At 32.7% G+C, this 22,186-nt stretch overlaps 3 protein-coding genes across 3 annotated transcripts in view; 1 reads left to right on the plus strand and 2 right to left on the minus strand.

The window, feature by feature from the left end:
• LOC110027837 (callose synthase 9-like) overlaps window positions 1-13,060 on the plus strand; it is a 217,076-nt gene extending 204,016 nt beyond the window's left edge. Inside the window, exons 33-36 of the mRNA XM_020729436.1 lie at window positions 1,555-1,674; window positions 11,533-11,583; window positions 11,674-11,856; window positions 12,667-13,060. Of these exons, the coding sequence (XP_020585095.1) occupies window positions 1,555-1,674; window positions 11,533-11,583; window positions 11,674-11,856; window positions 12,667-12,903 (591 nt within the window). The 3' untranslated portion in view covers window positions 12,904-13,060. The remainder of the gene's footprint in view (window positions 1-1,554; window positions 1,675-11,532; window positions 11,584-11,673; window positions 11,857-12,666) is intronic.
• Window positions 13,061-17,548: 4,488 nt separating this feature from the next.
• Window positions 17,549-20,806, minus strand: LOC110027840 (plant UBX domain-containing protein 7-like; the record flags this gene model as incomplete). Its single annotated transcript, XM_020729441.1, is given in 7 exon segments — window positions 17,549-17,853; window positions 18,518-18,690; window positions 19,478-19,568; window positions 19,859-20,002; window positions 20,145-20,213; window positions 20,545-20,622; window positions 20,689-20,806. Coding segments are annotated over 4 exon segments (504 nt in total). The 3' UTR covers window positions 17,549-17,688.
• A 711-nt stretch (window positions 20,807-21,517) lies between these two features.
• The window catches only part of LOC110027838, a 2,055-nt gene continuing 1,386 nt past the window's right edge, over window positions 21,518-22,186 (minus strand). Inside the window, exons 5-7 of the mRNA XM_020729437.1 lie at window positions 22,058-22,129; window positions 21,691-21,756; window positions 21,518-21,536 (exon numbers count right to left, since the gene is read on the minus strand). Of these exons, the coding sequence (XP_020585096.1) occupies window positions 21,518-21,536; window positions 21,691-21,756; window positions 22,058-22,129 (157 nt within the window). The remainder of the gene's footprint in view (window positions 21,537-21,690; window positions 21,757-22,057; window positions 22,130-22,186) is intronic.

The following is a 22,186-nucleotide window of genomic DNA, read 5'->3' on the forward strand; positions in this document are numbered from 1 at the left end:
ACACCCAAAATATTTAAGCCAATATAAGAAATAATCTTGGTATTGGGAAATAAATGGAGATTGATGTAAACGTGGGTTTGAAATTAAGGATGCATTTCGGATAGCTTCTGCTTAACCAGATAAGCAGCCTATCCTAAATGCGGTCCGCAAGTGGCCCGCGGGGTTTGACCCGCGGCCTGTGTTTAGTGTAAAAACTCAACCGTGTTTTCTGATAAGCTGTCGAAACCTGTTTTCCAAATGGTGAGGCGGCGTTTTCAAAACGCCGCCCGCACTTATAAGCTGCCCCAAACATGCCCTAAAGCACTCTTGGGGACATTATGTTAATGAGATATCTAGCTGTCAGGCCAGCTTCTCTTTAGATATTTCACAATATTTGTGTAGAATATTAATGGTCTAGTCACATTCATAAATTTTTCATTTTTTCTTTCGCCAACCTTATTTTACTGAGGGTGTTGATACAAAAGCATTAATTGATAATTATTTGATATAGGAGATAATTTTCTAAGCTTGGTTTGAAGTACTCAGCATTGTAATTATTTGGGACTTAAATTTTTTTATTGAAATTAAGTGTGGATTATGGTGTAAAAATGTATAAAATTTATCCCACATCAGATTTTTCTTTCAAAAAGAAATCCTAGTGAGACTGGTATGATTATTGAGAAAGTAAATAACCACCTAGTTTAAAGGGATTTTCTTATTCTTGATACTCTTATGGACCAAAGCAAAAGATTAAAAGGGATCTGTAGATTTTACTAGCATGGGACTATTATTGTGTTTTATTAAATGACAAATTTCACATTTAAAACCTTTTGAGTTTGGATGTTTTAAGCAATAGTGTCATAGATAGATATCAATATTATTATTTGAATTTTGGAATTTGAAGTGAAGATTTTGGTGGATACATAACTGGTTGCTTGAGCTTATATGTTATGTATTTTATGTTGAGGATCATACTTTAGAACATATCTTTGCCTTATTAATCATCTTCCCAAATTTCAAGTTTTAAAAGTGATATTATAAAAGAGATAACATAATTTTTTATCTTGAGTGAGTTTCTTCATGGTAAGTTGCTACGCTGTTATGGCAGTAGAAGTTTAGATTTAAGTCTATTTTTAATTGTAACTCTTATGTAGGATGGATTTTGTAACTTTCATGATATGAGCTACATTTTTGGAAAGCATTTTTGTCTCCTTTCATATGATGATGTTTCTGAGTTAGATTTTGGATTATTTAAACAGATACAGTTGGATGTGCTTTTAAAATTTAGGCTGTTTTTGTCTTTGTGTTTGTAAGCTTATATAAAAAACTCGTGTATTAATAATTGATTGATTGATTATGATTTAAATTTGATTATTTATGAGATCAAATTAGTATTACTATGTTCTAAGTTGTATAGGCTAATCGCTTTGTATTAAATTTGTAGAGTTCTTTCTTTTTTCCTCTCCATCATTCCCATTTGTTTGGCAGTTTCCTCCATTTAATGTTTGGAGTTGTCAATTTTATTGTCCAGGTTTATCGCATTTTAATTTGGATTTTTTGTTGTGTTGAATGCAGGCACATATTCGCACACTGCGTGGAAGAATACTAGAAACTATACTGAGCTTAAGATTTTTTATCTTTCAATATGGTATTGTGTACAAGCTTCATGCTTCTGGAAAGGATACATCGCTGACGGTAATTGCCAATTATTCAGTTGAACCTCAGTATTTCCTTAAATCAATAACCTTAGAAGTTTTTCTGCAGACATTCCTTTCGAAATTACGAATTCTCTGCAGTAATTTTGAATGTGAATCTTGTGAACAATTTTGGGTGGATGATCATTGTTTAGATGCTTGATTTATGAACTGGTTATTGTGCCTGCTTGTACATAGTTTATAATTATTCATATAACTAAATTATAAGAACTGATAAGCACCTTAAGACGATATATTTTAGAATGCAAAAAAATCATAAAAGCTAATTCTGCTATTAACCACATTAGATTTCGGATATACACAAAGAATCATAAAAGCTAAGATTGAAGCCTATTTTTCGCATCTGCTCTTCAAATATTTTCAATAACAACAATAATAACAAGCTTTTATCCCACTAAACAAGGTCGGTTACATGAATCATTTTTCTCCATCGCTTAACAACAATAATAACAAGCTTTTATCCCACTAAACGAGGTCGGTTACATGAATCATTTTTCTCCATCGTTTCCTATTGAGTGTCATTTTTTCATTTAATTTTAATAAATTAAGTTTATTTTTGTATACTATATGCCCAAGTCTTTTTAGGTCTACCCCTGCCTTAACATAATTTGAATCCAAAACATATACTCTCCTAACTGGATCATCATATGGTCGACGTTTAAGGTGATCAAGCCATCTAAGACGGCTTTCTCTAATCTTATCTGCCACTGGAGCTGCACTACTGGGGCTGCACTAACCCTATCACGGATATATTCATTTCGCATTTTGTCTCTAATGTTTCAAGCCACCCATCCACCTATGCATTCTCATCTCAGCAACACTTAACTTTGTTGTATGCTTCTCTTTTAAAGGTCAACATTCCGCGCCATAGAGCATTGCAGGTATTACACCATCTTATAAAAATTTCCTTTCAGGCTAAGAGGTACTTTTCTATCTCACAATAGGCCCGATGCATTCCTCCACTTCAACCGATCCAGTTGAATAGTTGAATTCTCCTAATAACATCCCCATCTATATCACCATCACTTTAAACAATAGACCAGTGATATCTAATGTGTTCATGCCTTTTAATAATTTGATCACCCATAGTTACAACTCTGTCACTGTAGCTACTACTACTAAAATTACATTCCTTGTATTCAATTTTAGTTCTCTTCAAACGAAGGCTTTTAAACTCCAAAGCAGACATCCATAATTCAAGTTTTTTTCTAAAATTTCTCTCTAGTCTTATCCACTAGAAGGATATCATCAACAAAAAACATACACCAAGGTACATCCTCCTATATATGTCTAGTAAGAGTATCCATAACTAAAGCAAAAAGATAAAGACTTAAAGCCGATCCCTGATGTAATCCAATTGAAATAAAAAAATATTTTGCCAGTCCTCCTTATGTTCGAATAAAATAACAACTATAGTGTACATATCTTTAATGACTTGAATATAAGTAATACCAACACCTTTCTTCTCTAGAACTCTCCAAAAAACTTCTCTCGGAACCTTATCGTTAACTTTTTCTAAATCAATAAAAATCATATGTTGATCCTCTTATTCTCCTTGTACTTCTCCATCAATCTTCTCAATAAATGTATAGCTTTCATAGTAGATCTGTCCGGAATAAGTCCAAACTGATTATGAGAAATTTTTGGAACACGTCTTAACCTACCCTCTCCCATAATTTTAAAGTATGACACCTCAGTTTAATTCCTCTATAATTTGCACTCTTGTGCATTCTTCTTAAACATAAAGACCAAAAATACTCTTCCTCCACTCATTAGACAACTTTTTTAATTTTTAAAATAATATTAAAGAGTTAAGTAAGCCAAGAAACTCCTAAACTTCTTAGATATTTTCACACTTCAATTGGGATATCAGGTCCTACTGATTTTCCACCCTTGCTTTTATTGAAAGCCTCATCAACTTTTTTTTTTACTAATGTGATACTAAAACAAAATATTTTATTATTATTAACGATATTAAGATCACTAAGTCGGTCGTATTTTCAAAAACTTCATTGAAAAGTTTAAAAAAATAGCTCACCAAATTATGTTGAATATCTTCCTCAAAAAGTACTTTTTGATTTTCATTTTTAATACACTTTACTCGAGCTAAATCTTAACCATTTTTTTCCTTTTTTTTAGCTAGTTTACATATATTTGTCACTCTTTAGTATCTAATCTTTTATAAAAATCACTAGAATTTTTAGCATCATGAATTATTCACTTAAACTCTCTACAGGTCACCTTATATTTTTTCCAGTTTTCTAAGCTTTTACATTTAAACCAATTTTTATAGCAAAACTTTTTATATTTCAATGAACGTACTTGATTTTCAATTCAAATTTTTGCGAAGCTTTTAGGCATATTTATGTAAGCTGTTTCTTTTGATTCTCCATGCAAGATAATGATTTGACATTTATTTGCTCATGGCACATGTCAAAATGTACAACCATGGGATGAAATTTTTCTTTAGATTTTATGCCTTAACATTGCAGAGAAAATTTCAGCATATGTTACATTTTTTTCTTATGTAAAATCCCTTACAACAGGCCTAGCTTTATATCTTAGCTCTTTTACTCCAGAAATTCAGTCCTTAAGCAACCATTTGAAATTTACTATCTTCTTGTTTATTGATTTTTCTACCAACTCCTGATCATTATTTTTCTTGAGTAAGATAATCTATTCAGTTATTGTTTCTCTTGCCGTCTTTTTTTTTTTTTTCCTTTTTTTTTCACTTTTAATGGCTTTTTTTTATAGGAAATTGGTTCATCTCCTGATAAAATTTGCCAAGAATGTATAAGAAATGATACCTACTTGTGCATGGCATTGTGGTGCATGAACCACATGCCCAAGAATTTCCCTTACTAAATCAAATGTTTATTATATTTTTTTATTGGTTTCTTGTCTAGGCTCTCTGGGTTTGCTTTTGTTGATTCTTGATTCTTGCCTTCAAGAATTCCGTGAACTGCTCTACCACTAGTTGTAATTTTTTACTTGCATCATGATTTTTTTTTTTTTTTGTTTCAAAGTATTTATATATTAATTCATTATTCATTGCTCATTGGCATCACATTTTTTCTTTGTTTCTTCGTTTTATTTCTTAATTCATTATTTATTGTTCATTGACATTAGCATATTTGCTTATCAAACATCTAACATAACCTGGTTCCAAACACCACAATATTTATCCTCTTACATTCTCAAGGTGTCCAATTAAGCGGCATTTTGAAGGCCTCGATTTTAACTTGTCTTGCCTATTATACCAATATTTGTAATGAAACCAAATAGCTTTAGCTTTTGCAGTCTCGTGGTTATCCACACCACTTTTTCTATGAGGTCTTGAACTCATTAGTCGTTGAAGGATATCTATTAATTTGATAGATAGTTTTGTTATTTGCTTCCACCCAAAATGTCTCTGGTTGACCTGCATTGTTCAAAAACAGTCTTACCCTTTTGAGAATGGTTATGTTGTAGAATTTGGTTTGCCTATTTTGTTGAGTCATCCTCTCTTGGGATGTTGTGCTACTCCAAGCTCCGTGCAATATTTCTTGAATTGACGAAAGCAAAGTGTAAAATCATTTTCAATTCATAGCTGCTTGACCTTTTTTCCTATTTGAGTCTCAACCAAAAACTTCCATTCTATGAGTTTCTTAAAAACTTTATGTTTCTTCTTCTAGAAATAAACCCATAATTTTTTTGAAGTTAACAATAAAGATGAAATGTACCTTGTTGGGCCATGAAATTAATTTCTTGTAAAACTCCAAAAATATGAATGCACATAATCTAAAATTTCTTTAGATTTTTGCTTTCAAGTGGTAAACTTCAACCTATTGGATTTTCCTATCACATTTTGTTAACAAAAATCGTAATATGCCATGCCTTTCGTGATGAACAAAGAGCAGCCTTTTGCATAGTTAGGCTCCCACTATCATATTTGAAACTTTATATTGTTATCTAATTCACAAAGAGAAATCGAATTTTTTCTTAGCTAATTGCATGTCTTCTATTCTCGAGCACTCTGATCATGCCCTCATGAGTTGAACTTTGTTTCCAATATACACTATGCCTCTTGCCTTTTCATTGAAAGACTCAAACTAACTCACATTTGGGCACATATGGTAGGAGCATTTAGAATGTCGGAACTACTCTTTGCTTATATCAGAATCTAAAATTGATAGAACCTCAGCACTATCATAGCCTTCCTCCACTGTTGGAACATCCTCTGCAACTCTTAACTTTTCTTGAAATGAACTTTATGAAGAAAGCATTTCTTTTTTTTTTCCTGTAATGTTTATCTTGATTGGTTCTTGGGCTTTGGCTCTCTTCCTTTCACAACTACTTCATAACTACATTATCATGATTAGATTTAAAATTTATTTGAGTTTCTTTGAATTCAGTGTATCATTTATTTCTAACATATCCAAGAAATCCTTTTCAAAAAGCATGGTATCAATAAATGGTCATACCTACTTAGTGATGAACTTCAGAGAATTATTGCTTGATCTGCATCATCTATTTTCACACCTATGATTTTCAAACCAAGAACTAAACTATTAAAATTGCCTACATGCTTATTTAATGGCGTAAGTCAACCGTTTGCAATATATAGAAATTTTCCATGAGATAGAAATGGCTTGTGAAAGAATTCTAGAGATATTTAGGTTTCAAGTGTCTATGTTGATGGTTATTCTTTCATCCACAACTTCTCAAAGAGCTCTCTCCTAGTCATAATACAATTATATTGTGAGCTTTGTTGAATACCTCTTAACGCATTAGTCTTTCTCAAAGAACTGGTTTTCACTGTCAGCTTCTGAAGGCTAAAATCATGTAGACCAGTCTACTATTTAATCTCATTCTTGTCCATCGACAACTTGCATCTCTTGCATCCTTGCTTCTTCTTGATCTTCTTTTTAGAGCTCTGATGCACTTACAATAAAAGCTGCTGCTTGTTTTTGATAAACCAACAAGAATTAGTCAAGAAGAAAACTCACATCCGCTGCATAAATCAAATTCAAGTCTGGAATCTTTCTGTTCTTCACAGGGAAGTAAACTTCAGGTTATCTGAATGAAGCAAACAGGTTTCACTTCCTCTCAAGCTTTGACAGAATTCTTTGACGTGTTCTCGATTGTAGCTGCATATACCGATCCTATGTCGTCTTCACAACTTTTCAGGTCCATTGCAAGGGACGGAATTCCAGAATGGAATTTCTCCTGATCAACTACCTGAATGCCTCTATCTTCCCTTCACCTATAGCACTCCCTGCTTGGATTCCAGCGTGTCTGGAATTTCTCCTGATCAACTACCTGAATGCCTCTATCTTCCCTTCACTTATAGCACTACCTTCTTGGATTCCAGCGTGTCCAGTAACCCTCTTTCCTCTGGTTCTTGGCAGGGACCTGATCTTCACAACCAACAAAGGGAAAATCATAAAAAGAGAGCAACGGAATTGAAGGGAGGAATAGAATCTTTAGGTGTTTTTAGAGCATTGGTTGAGGGTGTATTTATAGCCACACCTCAAGGTAATTGCTAACTTAAAATCACCCAATTATCACCCCAACTCTAAGAAACTAACAAAAAAAAACCTCATGCAAATAAATTAATGTAATTAAATAACCAATACAAGGTAATTGAAATGCAATAACTCTGAAAAAGATGCATAAACATTAAGTTTTGTGTACAGTTATTTACCGAGCAAGGCACCGTGGAGGAGGTTAGCGATGGGGAGAAAGTTAAGGAACAGGATTAGGTGTATCACCTGCCACCGGATAAAAAAGAGGCACTTAGTTGAGGACACATGGGATCTGCAGTTGTTCCACAATAATATCTTCTACACCCGCTACACAGTGAATGGAAATGTATGCAATTTTATCGTCAATGGGTGGAGTAGTAAGATGTGGCATCTACGCAAAGTGGTAGAAAAGTTTGGTCTCATGTCATGTTATCTGACGTGGCTGAAGAAAGAATAGAGTCAACATTGACCAAAGGTGTCTAGTGGAGTTTTCAATTTGAATCCAGCTACAGGATTAAGTGTTGTGCGACGTGGTGCCCATGGATACCTGCCACCTTTTATTGGGGAGGTCGCTCTCATTGTACCAGTTGATCTTTTATTTAATCAAATGAGCCCTCTCGTGTGTCTTGGCATGTAAGTTAGCCTTCTTCAATAGCAATGAGTGGTATAGACACGTTTGGATCAGTACTAGTAGCATGAGTATGAAGAGATGTTTCATGAGACTCTAGAGTACCATGCTCCAATCCAGCAGTTGGAAGAGTGTTCAAAAGCAGGAGCATCCAGGGGTAGAACGGCTTGGGTATGATGTTCTTCATCTGAGAAGGCAAAGGTTTGAATAGGAGGGTCATCAGAAGATTTCCTATCAGGAGCAGCGTCAGTCAGATGAGCAGAGGAATATGCGGTGTTGGAAAGAGGGTCGGGTTGCACCTCCTCAACAGGGATAGTAGGTGGCAAGACGTCCACCCCCAATTCAGTATGAATAGATTTTTAGAAATTTTGCTTATATTTAACAATATTCAGCCTTAAATGAGGATGCAAGCGACAGTAAATAGTAGAACTGTGGTCAAACATACTACAATGAAAGCAATAAAGAGGGTGTGGTTTTATTTCAACATTTTTCCAATACCCATTGCGAGTGAATCCAATCCATACCTCATCAGGAGCTGGTTGGGTGATATCTCTCTCAATTAACACACAAGCTACTGAGGGTCTGGTAACAGCAAGCGTAAAACTATCATCCTTCAGAGACTTACCTTAAGCAGTTACTAAGGAGTAGAGAATTTTGAAATTGAACAGGTGTAGTTTTAACCCAGAAACTTTATCCAAACAGAAATGATAGGGGACAAAGTAAGCCGACAATCTACTTCAGGATTTCATAAAACGATTGTCAATCATGATTACCTTTCGAGAAAGTATACGAGTGTAATTCGCATCATGAGATAACTGAATAAATATATGTCGGTCATCAAGTAAGCCAATATTTCAACTACTAGATAACTTCATAGCATCAAAATCTTTCTGAATGATCTCAAGTTTAGGGTGGTCATAAAGAATTTTCTCACCAGAGCAAAACGCCAAGAAGACGCAAGAGGACTGGTTTCAACCTCAAAGAGAAAAAGAGTAGGTTTTCCATTTTTTTTACCAAGCTTTTTAATGAAAGTGTGATCACCACCACCTCAAGAGTTCGTGGAAGGATTGTAAAACGATGCAAGAATTACCGATACCAAAACCAGACTCTGAACTTGAAATAGGGGCACAAGTAGGATTAGGAATGTTGTCGGCAAGGGCAGTGGCATAAGATTGGAGAGTCGAGGCCATTTTCACCAGGCAAGATGACCACGGTCAAATTCTGCGAGGCGAATGCGAGCAGACAGGCGTCGACTTTTAAACACATCAAAATGCGAGACGAAGACGTCGTAGTCAGGCGGGAGAGGCGAATGCGAGCAGGCGGGCACGTCATCGGATAGGAGACGACGTGCGAGCAGACAGATGTTGTCGTCTTCGGGTAAGGCGAGCAAACATACGTCATCGGGCTAGAGACTGTGAGCGTACAATTTCAACTCCGGGAATCTCCATCGGGTGAAACCCTAGGGTTTCGAATGTTTCGAATGGCGAGGGCGATCGCCATTGATTCTGTCGCTCGAAGCTTCCGCTCCTTTCTCCTTCGTCGTCTCGCGCTTGTCTTCGTCAGCTCGCGCTCGTCGGCGTTCGTCTGTGTCTCAACGACTACGCCTTCACGTCTGCTCGACGAGTTTGCTTCTGACATAGCCACTCGATCCGGCGTCCCGTCGTGCTCGGCTCTGCCTCTGGCGTCTGCGACAGAGCCGCTCGTCAGCCAAATCACTATTTTTCCTGCCGTAGCAACTTCGCTGTAGTTTAACGCCGACAGCTCTCCTTGCTCTGATGGCTCCTCCTTGTTTGGTTGAGTCGGACAAAGTCTCATTTGCCCACATGGTGGGTAACCCTCAGGTGGAGTCCGCAGTGGGATTCCCCTCAAGTTATAAGGAATCTCGTGAGGGTACAGATAACTGTTCTTTTATTAAGAAGGGAAATAGGAAAAGTGGAAAGCAGCAATCTTTTTCTCTGAATCAGAAATTTCTACTCTGACGGAAAAATTCAAGTTTGCTCTTATTGGAAAATTTCCGTGGGGACACCCTTCTAAGGATGTTATCAGAAAAAGTGTTGTACCCGGGTGGATTTTGGGTTTCTTTTTATTTCTATATGTACTCATCTTTTATATTTTTTTTGTGTGTTGTACCGTGTGGGTTGGGTGCTTAGGCCCACCCATACAAACATATCTGTATTTTTATCTTATATATATATATATATAAATATATATATATATATATCTGTGTGTGTGTGTATCTAACTATTCGAAAACCGCCCTTCCTACTGGTAAACTGGCCAGAGGGGGATTTTTACTTGTGACCTGAGGGGACTTATGACCTTCAAAGAGGTTGCGCTACCAACTCAACATTTGTTTAACCAAGTTAATTAGTAGGATTTTAAAATATTTAAGTTTTAATCATACCTCTACATGTGTTATCTTCCTTCAGAAAATCCTATAAAATATATATACATTTAAAAATTGCTTTGGTGTGTAAATTTTCAAATAACTGTAATCCAACTTTACCATTTAGTTTGAATGGAGACGAAAAAGTTTGAGCCTTCGCATAAATCAATCTCACCTCCCACCCTACTCGCACACACTTGCTTTACTCGACAATGTATTGTTTGTAAAATCGCTCGGGCTCAGTTTAATATCATGCGCCTGCTGTAATCCAACTTTACCATTTAGTTTGAATGGAGACGAAAAAGTTTGAGCCTTCGCATAAATCAATCTCACCTCCCACCCTACTCGCACACACTTGCTTTACTCGACAATGTATTGTTTGTAAAATCGCTCGGGTTCAGTTTAATATCATGCGCCTACGATTAGACAATACAAGAAAAGACAAAAAAAAAAATGAATCAATTATAATATATCCATTAAATAAAAGTCATAAATACAACAATCACAATAGAGAGATTGAACATCCCAGAAGAATGATGGTGTCCATGAAACAAAGAAAGGGAAAGGAAGAGCACGGCAAGGAATATCAATTTCAAAAATTAAAATCGGAATTTAGCAATTGCTTCTATTTCAAGCTAAAATAATTAGAACATAAGATCAATTTCAAAGCTAAAATTTTGCTCTATTATTTTGACCAAATAATACACTCCTCTTCCTTCTTTTTTTTTTTTTTTTTTTTAATTAGCTGTTACAACTTTTTGCACATCCGTGAGTTTTACATGTTCGAGGAAAATGGCTGATCAAAGCAAGCATATTTGTTTCAAGGAACTTCGTTGTAAATGTATTAACCTCAAATTTCTGCTTAAACAAGCTTACCCGTGGTGAGGAAGCAAGCTGAAACCAAAGGGTAGGAACTGATAACGGTGATGATGATTCTCAATTGGAGATATTGCTTTTTCTTCGGCATCTCTTTGTCCACTAATGTTACGATAGATTAAAGCATTTGCTACTTTGTCTGGGGCCTTGCCTGTAATTTCTATCCAAAGCACATGTCATCACTCTGCTTAGCATTTTCCTTTAGATTTTGTATTTCTCTTTACCCTGTAACACTACTATATTTCAATCACAAATAACATATTTTATCATATTAATTTGCACTCCGATTGCAAGTTATTTTTGTAAATACTGTCAAACGTGTGATCATCTTTATTTTTATAATTCAAAATAATGTTTTTATTTCGGCGGTTGCTCAAATAATTTCAAGAAAATGATTAAATGTATTATTTGAACTGTCATGAACTAAATACTATTTCTGCAGGTTTATGGACTCTCGTGGATCGTGCTGGCAGTGTTATTCATTCTTTTTCAGGTATTTAAATCTTTACTAATTAAGGGAAAATTGTTTGGTTTCCATGATGTGAATTTTAGGTTATGTGACTGCATCTCATGTTATCCTCAGGTTTTCACGTTTAGCCAGAAGGCATCAGTCAATTTCCAATTGCTGCTGCGCCTTATTCAGAGCATCTCATTCATGCTGGTGTTAGCTGGTCTCGCTGCTGCTGTTGTGCTTACAAAACTCTCGTTGCCAGATATCTTTGCTTGCATCTTAGCATTTATACCTACTGGATGGGCAATTCTTTCGGTGAGTTTCCTTTTTTAACCATCTTAAACCCTAGACCCGTCAAACTAATCAACAACGACAACAAAGCCTTTATCCCACCACGTGGGGTCGGCTACATGAATCCTTTTTCTCCATTGCGTCCTATCTAGTGTCATATTTTCATTTAGTTCTAATAAATTTAGATCATTTTTTATACAAAGCCTTCCTAGGTCTACCTCTGCCTTTCTTAACATAAGTTGAATCTAAAACATCTACTCTCCTAATCGGATCATCAGATGGTTGACGTTTAATGTGAACCAAACCATCTAAGACGACTTTTTCTATTTTTGTCCGTCACTTGGGCTACACCGACCCGTCAAACTCTTGCATGTCATTATTATTCTCTTAAACATCTATATTTATTTTTGTAAATTTTAAAATGACGCTGTATGGTACCCGTATGCTTACTCATTCAAGCACACGCAATCGAGCCGTAGATAGTTAAGTGAAATCCAATCTATAAAATTTTGATCTATGGACAATATCATTATGGTAAAGGTCGTAAAGCTAGAGGATCATTACCATAGGGCATAGAGAGGGAGGATTCATATTTTTATTAGTATGTGTTTGTAAGCTTGTATTCGACAAAAGTATTGCAGTACTTAAGTGACTTGAACATTTTAGCCTTATTCGAGAGAAATTTGTCAATTTTGCCAATATACCATTGATCAATGTCATTTGTAATGCAAATCATAAAATTGCCAGAAGTCTGTCTATGTCTAATACATTATTATTTCCTTCTATTTCTTCTTCATACGCTCACATGTATAAATTTCATATCGCGTAAAACAGATAGCTGTTGCGTGGAAGCCGGTGATGAAGAAGCTGCGGTTGTGGAAATCTCTGCGCTCCCTCGCGAGGCTTTATGATGCTGGGATGGGAATGTTCATTTTCATTCCTGTTGCATTTTTATCTTGGTTCCCATTCGTGTCTACCTTCCAAACTCGGCTTCTGTTCAACCAGGCCTTCAGCAGAGGTTTGGAGATTTCCCTTATTCTCGCTGGAAACAATCCCAATACTGGTATCTGACCTTATTAGCTCTCCTTTATATTATATATTTTTAGCTCTCATGTTACATTAAAATTCAAACTATGCAGAAGTAAAATCTAAAGAAATTTTTGTATGTATTTTTCTCTGTTTTTTAACTGTACTGTATATTCCTGTTCCAGGTAAATTTTCATTTTTCTGCTCCCCTGTAAAGGTTATTCCTATTGATATTTGGATTTTATATCTATATATATATATATATATATATATATATATAGATATATAGCATTATTTATGCGTTGGACTGGTTTTATTTGTGCTGCTAAGAATTGCATTATGAAAAATGGCAAAAACAGGAGCAAGTATTTATTATATCGTTGAAAGTGCAAATGCGAGGATAATTTTAATAGTTTTTAAGCTTGTTTAATAAATAACATTAAAATTTATTGCAATAAATTTTACTGGTAAAATGCATGAGCAGAATAAATTTTATTGGATTAGTTTTCATTCAGAGATATTGTTTTGAATATGAAGGGCCAGTTTGTTTATGAAAGGGAAAAATAAAAAAGGAAAAAGAAAACTGAGCCAATTCGTTTATGTTCAATTGGGTGTTATTATTTCAATGAAAAAAATCGTAGTTCCCATTCTTCATTCTCAATAGCAAAATTTACTCAGTAGGCAAGATATTAATCATTCGAAAGTTAGTTGATATGAAATGTGTTGCTAGAAAATTCATTAGAGCTCATCCTTGTGTGATTTAGTTTCCTCCAACCATACTCAAATTTTGATTTGTAGTTATTTCCTTTTTATTATTTGTAGGTCGTGGTTGATTTGGCTTGTAGCTCTTTTTTAATTGTTCGTATAATGATGTGACAAAACTTATCATGAAGTAAGTCGATTGCACAACTCAAGTATATGTGTCAAGCAATAATGTAATTAAAGAGTACAGCGTATCGATCTCATGAGAAAAGTCTCATCAACTGTTTTAGTTGAAAAATATTTAGTCTACGAATCTGGTGACCTTAGTTTGGCTGTTGTAGACCTCATTTTTGGTGATATATGAGTTTCTCCTCTCTATAAGCCTAAGGATCTAGCCATAGGACTTTCCTGTTGACTATCCTAAAGAACTTGTGATGAACCCCTCCTTTAGAAATTCTAAACAATTTCCTTATTAAGTTCTGTGTGAGGTGGTTCGGCTTTATAGGTAGACCCCTCCTTTCTCTTCATTTGAAAGGCATTCTCGCAACTTTCCCGGTGTGTATAAATCCCACTTCTATGAATTCAACCTATATAAGGTCATAGGAATAAAGATGTTTCTTTCTTTTGATTTTAGGACTACTGAAATTCCTTAGGCGACACAATTCATGGGCTGCTGAAAACAGGTCCCTAGTTAGGTTGAGTCCACCACCTTCACGACTAGGTAGACTTAGATTTTTAATAGTTTTGGATGACAGATCAATAGAATCTTAACCCGACTATCTCTACCAACTTAGGATTCCTTCATAGTTTCATTGATATACCTCATTGGAGCCACTTCTATTTCCTTGACACATTGTTGATGTCATTTTATAGGCCTCGATGCCGACAGACAGCCGTCTGTAGTGAATAATTTGATTCACCCTTTATCATATGGTCTGGTATAGATTTGAAAGCATCGAGATAATTCTATGTGAGATGACAAAATCCTCGGCATATCCATCACTAATTACCACAAAAATGTAAGCAAGACTCCTTTAATCGAAAGTATTCTCGATAATTCCCCAAGATGTAATTAATCAAATGGTACATTCTTTGGGAGTTACTCTTGACCCCATAACAAAATATAATTTTGGTTCTAGCTTATGGAGAGGGCTTCTTTGTGGATATGTATTTAAAGGTGTCTTGATATGATTTCATTTTGGACATACAGTCTTGATCTATCACATGAATATAACCTTTTTAAGTTTTTCATGTTCTTTTTAATTTGTTTGTCTTGTTTCGTTTCACTTTCTTTCTTTCAAATCCCTTTGTTTCTCTGAATCATTTTGATGATCACGGAAAGAGGGCTATTTGTATAAGAGAATTATAAGATGGTAATCGGATAAGCTAGCAACTCTGAGTTTAAAAAAAAAATCAAAAGAGATTTCTTATAAAAAATTGTTTTTACAAAGAGTTGATGCAGTCAGATATTGGATTGATTTAAAAAACAACCATTGTTGAGGTTTGCAAACCATAAAATTATCTTATTTCTCTTATTTATTATTCTCTTACAACCTCCCAAAAATTTGGATATACCCCTTCCAAAAGGCGCAAGTCCTATTGTCCACAAGTTATGACTGAGGAGCAAGAGAGCCATAACTTTATAGAAACATAAAACTAATCCAATATCACTACATTTGTTAAATAGCATCACAAGCATTTTAATTGGAGCTCTTCAGCTTTTTTTATCAAAGAAAATTGAGTATTTCACAAAGCATAAACTTCCATTTTCACTCAAATAACCCTTGAAATACTATCAAACTCACAATGAATTTATCTACACAACTCGTAGCATAAGCGATATTAAAAAAATTTTAAAAATTTGAGTTGAAATTTCAATTACATTTTACCTTCTCTCTACCTTCCAAATATTGCCCTTTTCTTAAGGCTATTCTCGCGAACTAATAATAAATGATTAAAATAAATTTATTTGATAAAATATTTATTAAAAATATAAAAATTGTTTTGGAGTGTAGACAAAATCAAAAGGGTTTAAATATATAAGTGGTTGAAATTAATTTTAATTGAAATATTGGATCTATGAATAAAGGTAAGCCATTTTGTATTTCTATGCTAATTTATTTTTCAACTATCCAATAAAAGACTAAACTATAGACTTTAGCATCAAAAGGGTTTAAATATATAAGTGGTTGAAATTATTTTAATTGTAAACAAAATCAACATTTTACCATTTCTTAACACAATAACCTTTTTAGAAATAGTAATATTTTTTAGTAAGAATTTACATATTTTATGTACATTTTACCTTTTTTTTTTCTTTATTAAAATTGTTTATGCATGTTAGAATATTATTTTCTAATATTAATTATTTGAAAAATATTAGCTTGAAATTACATATCCTCACTCATGCGATTAATTTTTAGGCTTAAATTTATATAGCATTAATCACAAATTTATTCGACTTTTAGCTCAAACAAAATTAATAATGAGTGAGCAACTCTCATTTAAATTCTTTGATATTGAGTAGATATAGATGCATGATATTATGATGATGTTAAATAATTTTTAATTTTAGAAGTACAATAACTAACATATAATTCTCACCTGAGAGATTATGAATGCATGTGACATTATATACAATGATTTAAAATTATATTGGTGTAAAAAATTATATAATTAATTCTCATTTATAGAATAAAAATAATAAAAAGACAAAATTAATTTCTAATATAACAAACTTAAATTTTGTACTGATTGAACCCACGCTCCCTTAGATAAACAACATCCATTTTAGAAAGAGCAATCCGATACAAATACAATATTACTAAAAGAAGTAAAATAAAACTGCAATGATTGCATGCATGCATGCTATCAGAACTTAGCAATACTACAACAATAAGCCTTTATCTCACTATGTGTGATTGGCTATATGAATTATTTTTTTTCTATTGTGTCCTATAAGTGTCATTTTTTTTGAATTATTTTTTTTCTATTGTGTCCTATAAGTGTCGTTTTTTTATTTAATTCTATTAAATTAAGATCATTTTTATACAACATGCCCAAATATTTTTATGTCTACCTTTACCTTTCTTAACATATGTCAAATCTAAAACATCTACTCTCCAATGGTTGACGTTTAATGTGAACAAACCATCTAAGGCAGCTCTCTATAATCTTATATGTAGTTCGAGCTACTCCAATCCTTTCACGTATATGTTTGTTTTACATTTTTTCTCTAAATGTAAAGCCACTCATCCACCTTAGCATTCTTATCTCATTAACACTTAACTTTGTGCTTCTATTTTTCAGGCCAACATTCTGCACCATAAAACATGGTAGGTCTCATCACGTTCTCATAAATTTTTTTTAAAGTATTTTTCTATCACACAATAATCCTAATACATTCCTTCACTTCAACCATCCAACTTAAATTCTACAAATAGCATCTCTATCTTTATCATCATTGCTTTGAACAATATACTCAAGATATCTAAAACATGCACTCATGTTGATAATTTTATCATTCATTATTATAATCCCACCACTAGATCTACTGATATTAAAATTATATTCCACATACTCGATTTTAGATCGGCTCAAATGAAAGCATTTAGACTCAAACGTTAATACCTATAATTCACGTTTTTTTCTGAATAAAAAGATAATATTATCCACAATAAGTATATCATTAGTGAAAGACATACACCTAGATACATCCTCCTATGGCTGTCTAGTAAGACCATTCATAACTAAAACAAAATGATATGGGCTTAAAGTCGATTCATGTTGTAATCCAACTGAAAAAAAAAAATACTTTGTCAGTCCTCTTTTTTTTTTACATAGCACTAGCAAAAATAAATAAATTAATAATAATAATAATAATAATAATAATAATAATAATAATAATAATAATAATAATAATAAAACAGTAACTAGTAAATTAGACTTTAGTGAATAAATTTTGTCACACTTTAATAAAAACGCTTGACTTAAAAATTTAAAAAATAAATATCAATTGTAAATAATTAACTATGTAATGCATTGTCATTCATCTTTTGTCCTCTAAATGACGTACAAACTATAAACTCTTTCAAAAAAGTTTAAAAACTAAATGCTAATAACATTTAGCTAATTAACTCTATCCAGGCTAAGTCTTAAAAGGGTGTTAGATAAAGCAGCCTCCTCAAAGGTTGCATCATTATCATAAAATAAATTGGGAGAGTTGGGAACTATGAAATGGAAACTCTGAGATTCTTCTTCCTCCAGCAAAGTTGAACAGAAAGACCATAACAACTGCATAAAAACAAAAAGCATAAATTTATAAATGCATTGTCTTAAATGAACATTTTTATCATTATGAGAAATTTACAAATGTAGCACACATTTCTTATGCATTTACATGTCTCACACCAAAACATTAATAGTTTCATACGTAGCACTTGTGTCAAAAATTGACCTGACATGTCAACTAGACTCAAACCTGACTCAAAAAATTTGAGTTATGGTTGATCTTAATAATTTTCAGGTCATGTTCAGTTAAAAAATCTAACATGTTTAATTTTCAAGTCAAGTTCGAGTTAACCCGCCAACCTGGAATTGAATCGAAATTAAATGAGTAATATGATTCAGATACGGGTTGACAGGTTGAAGGTGGGTCAAGTTCAAGCTTGCATTTTTTACACAAAAACTATTCGGGTCAAATAGACGACCTATACTGTCGGGTTAGTTTCGGGTAAACCCAAACCAACCCCCTATAGGACTTTGGTGCTTTCATATGCAAGAAAATGTGTATTTCACTTTTAATAGGTGATAGTAGTGCTATTTTCATGTGATATTAAAGATTAGAGTGCTATGTGTGTAAATATGAAACTTTTGGCGTGAGAGATGTAAATGCATAAGAAATGTGTGCTATGTTTGTAAATGCCTTTATTATTAATTATTTGATGGGAGACTTTACCTTTGTTGGATCAGTTTTAAGGAAGCTCCTCCGCACTCTTTGGCTGTTAGGAAAGCATATTCCTACTCGACAAATGAGCTTTCCGTCTGGAGGCTCTTCAGGAAGAGGGAGATAACTTGGTTTTGTTATCACTGCAGGACTGGTTTCCTTAGGTTGTGCTACTTCATTTTCTACTAAAAAAACACAAATTTGGAAATCATTAAAATGCTTATTATAAAGTAAATTTCCTTCAAAATAAATTTATGTTAGTCAACCAAAATAAAAAAAATAATACTTAAAATTGCACTATAGGGTGTCAAAAATTGATCCTGACAAGTCAACTCGACCTGAACTAAACTAAAAAAATTAAGGTTCATGTAACTCAAATAATTTTTGAGTTATGTTCGGGTTATGAATCCTAATACGTCTATTTTTTGGGTTGGATTTGGGTTGACCAACAGCCCGAAAATAACCTAAAATTGACCGCTAGCTCGAACTTAACTCAAAATCAATATGTGAACCCGAAATTGACTCGAGACTGACTTGAAATCAACCCAAATTTGATCTGATATAAAAATTGTGTGCTGTATTTAACGGGTTATACGGGCGGGTTCGAGTCAACAGGTTGAATACGGATTCATTTTAATCATTCTGTCTCGTTTAATTTATGATTGGGTTAAGGTCAAATAGTTTTGGGTCGAGTCAAGAATTTTTGGATTAGAATAGAACCCAATGTGTAAACTTAATTTGACACTCATAGTTCTTAGCTAAGTTTTACTAAATAGTTGTGGGAGTTTAGCTAGTTAAAAAAATTGGCAGAAGCATCACTCGGCAAGAAAAAAATAAGGATAAAAATTATTTCTATTGGGTTAAAATTGCCAATGAGAAAAAACAAGCTATAAATAAAATAAATTGAGATATTACGAGTTGTCATATAAAAATTCATCAAAAGCAAAAATAACATGCATATTTTTAGCAAACCTATTTGGTCAGATGAAGCATTATCATCTTTTCTTCGTATGCTCTCAGCAACATGTTGTTTTGGACTTCTATCATAAAACCTCATCAAATCCTGAATAAAAGAAAGTGATCATTTTTTAATACAACTGATATGTTGTGAAACACTTTTTCATGCAAATAAAATTTGAGGATTTACAAATCATAAATTATCAAATAATCCAATAATTCACTTTAGTTAAGTTAAAACAGATGGAGTAAAATCCTATTAATCAAAAATAATTGTAAATAACTGAGAATTACATCAAATACTATAAAAAAACAAGAAAATGAACTAATTTATATAAAATCTCATTTAATATATATAATTTTTTGAGGTAAAAATCATCAAAAATTTAACTTTACCTCTAATAAGTTCTCTGGTTGTTTCATTTCATGACAAACATACATTTTTGCACCTGTTATGGGATCAATGACCATAATTGCAGGCAATGTCTCCACCTTGTAAAAACAACATATTTTTTGTCCCTCTATGTCTTTGTGATAAGTCTAAATATAAACATTATACAAATAAAGGAATTAATATTATATATTTCAGTCCAAAAATGTTAATAATATAATAAAAAAATTTTAAAATACATTGTTGTAGAAACTAATGGTAGCTTGCTACAAAAACAATACAATTACATACCTCCCAAAATACAAAATGTGAACTTAATTGCTCTTGAACGGTGGCATTTGACCATGGCTCTCTCTTTAGCTGCACAATGCAACAATTAAAACAATGCCACACATCTACATTTAAACTTCTATATTTACAATTCTAATAATTTAAACGGTGGCATTTTCAATTCTAATAATTTAAACTTCTATATTTACATTCAACACACCACACATCGGTTTCATGAATCTATGCATGCAAAAAGACATCTCACTTTTAGAAAGTTAGAAATAGCAATATTTTGGATGTGAAGTGGTAGATTCGAGTACTATGCGTGTAAATATGTAGTGTTAGAAATGAAAATATATGAAACTATTTGTTAACATTGAAAAATTGAAAAAGAGATATCACTATTTTTTATGATGACTACCAGATGCGAGTTAAACTGCTCTCTTTGTTGCACATGCACTAATAACCATTTGTCACGACTGGAAGCTTGTATCTTTGCCTGCATATAAAATAATGCATGTTATTATTTGAAAAAAGAATAATATTCGTGTAGTAGTTTGTTTACCTCATGAAAGTAACCATAAAACACTAAGCATATTGCAGGTAAATTTGTTTCATGAAATTCTTCTTCTTCTTTCCAATCAGAATCTTCATCAATTCGAGCACTAAATTCTAACCTGCAACCACTTAAGTTGAACAAAACATTTCAAAAAGAAGAATAATAGAAATTTAATTAATAATTTCATGCACTAATTGCTTAAGTGGCTCAACGTAAATAAATAGAATAAAAACATCTTATTGCTTCAAATCTAATTATGAGATAAAATCCACTCATTTTCTAGATTAATTACTAATTTTAAAATTCAACTTACTATTTATAACTGTTATTTATATAATAACAAATCAGATATCACTTACAAATAATTAAAATAAATTGTTAAGCCACAACAGAGGAAAAAAAAATCACAATTACTCTTTAACTAAACATCTCATAATTGTCCAAATTAATAAATTATTAAGCAAAACGGGATGATGGAGAAAATAATACAAGCAATCATATTAACTAAAAGAAAAACTTAATTACCAGAGAAACATACACCTTATGGCAGATTAAATTAAAAATAGTATGCAAGTTATTTAATAAAATTATAATTAGAAACTCTTCGTTTATGCAAAAATTCAAACCTAAACATTCAACATATAATAGGTTAAATGACCAACAAACAATAATTCAATTTTTTTACTTCATGACCTTAATCGAACAATTTGTTTACATTCACACCCAAAAACTAGAAAGAAATCAACGAAGTGAGAAAACTAAGCCTAAGATATAATTTTCATATATCTCAACAAAGCTATAAAATTAAAAGAGAATCTTACAAAATAATCTTCATTTAACCTAGAAGAAATAAGCTAAATAAAACATTAAAGCATTGAAAAATATCAACATGCGTATAAAATTCGGAACCATCATTATAATAGTAAATTTAAAAGGAAAAAAACGTTCTCTTACTAAAATATTAAATGATTGATCATCACTTTCATTAATTTAGTTTCAATAGCATACCTATCATTGTTATCAACATGTTCCTGAAATTCAGCAATCTCATTTTCATCCTCCGAGCCCCAACCCCTGAATTTTTTTAAAATAATATACTTTAAGAACCACGCAAAAAAAAAAAAAGAAGAGGGATTTATATGTCAATTGCTCAAAATAATAAATATGAAATAATAACAAGCTAAATGTAAAAATTTACATTTAAGCCACCCAAAATCTTCGATGAATGGGTAATGGAGGATAGTTGCAATAAAAAAAAGAAAGTTTTGGGTGTTTGAATGTTAATTTTTAAAATTGGGTTGTTATACTTAATATATTGTATAGTTGATAAATAAAAATATAAAAATATTGTAATGAATTAAGCCTGAACTCTTACGTTGCGGGAATTGCGGAATTAAAATTTGAATGTTCTTCACCTTCTTCAACTTCATATTCATCCTCGAGGGGTCTTTTTCAAAATAAAAACCATCAAAGAACCATAAAAGAAATCAATTATATATATATA

Source organism: Phalaenopsis equestris, unplaced genomic scaffold, assembly GCF_001263595.1.
Source record: "Phalaenopsis equestris unplaced genomic scaffold, ASM126359v1 Scaffold000452, whole genome shotgun sequence".
In the NCBI taxonomy this organism is placed as follows: domain Eukaryota; kingdom Viridiplantae; phylum Streptophyta; class Magnoliopsida; order Asparagales; family Orchidaceae; genus Phalaenopsis; species Phalaenopsis equestris.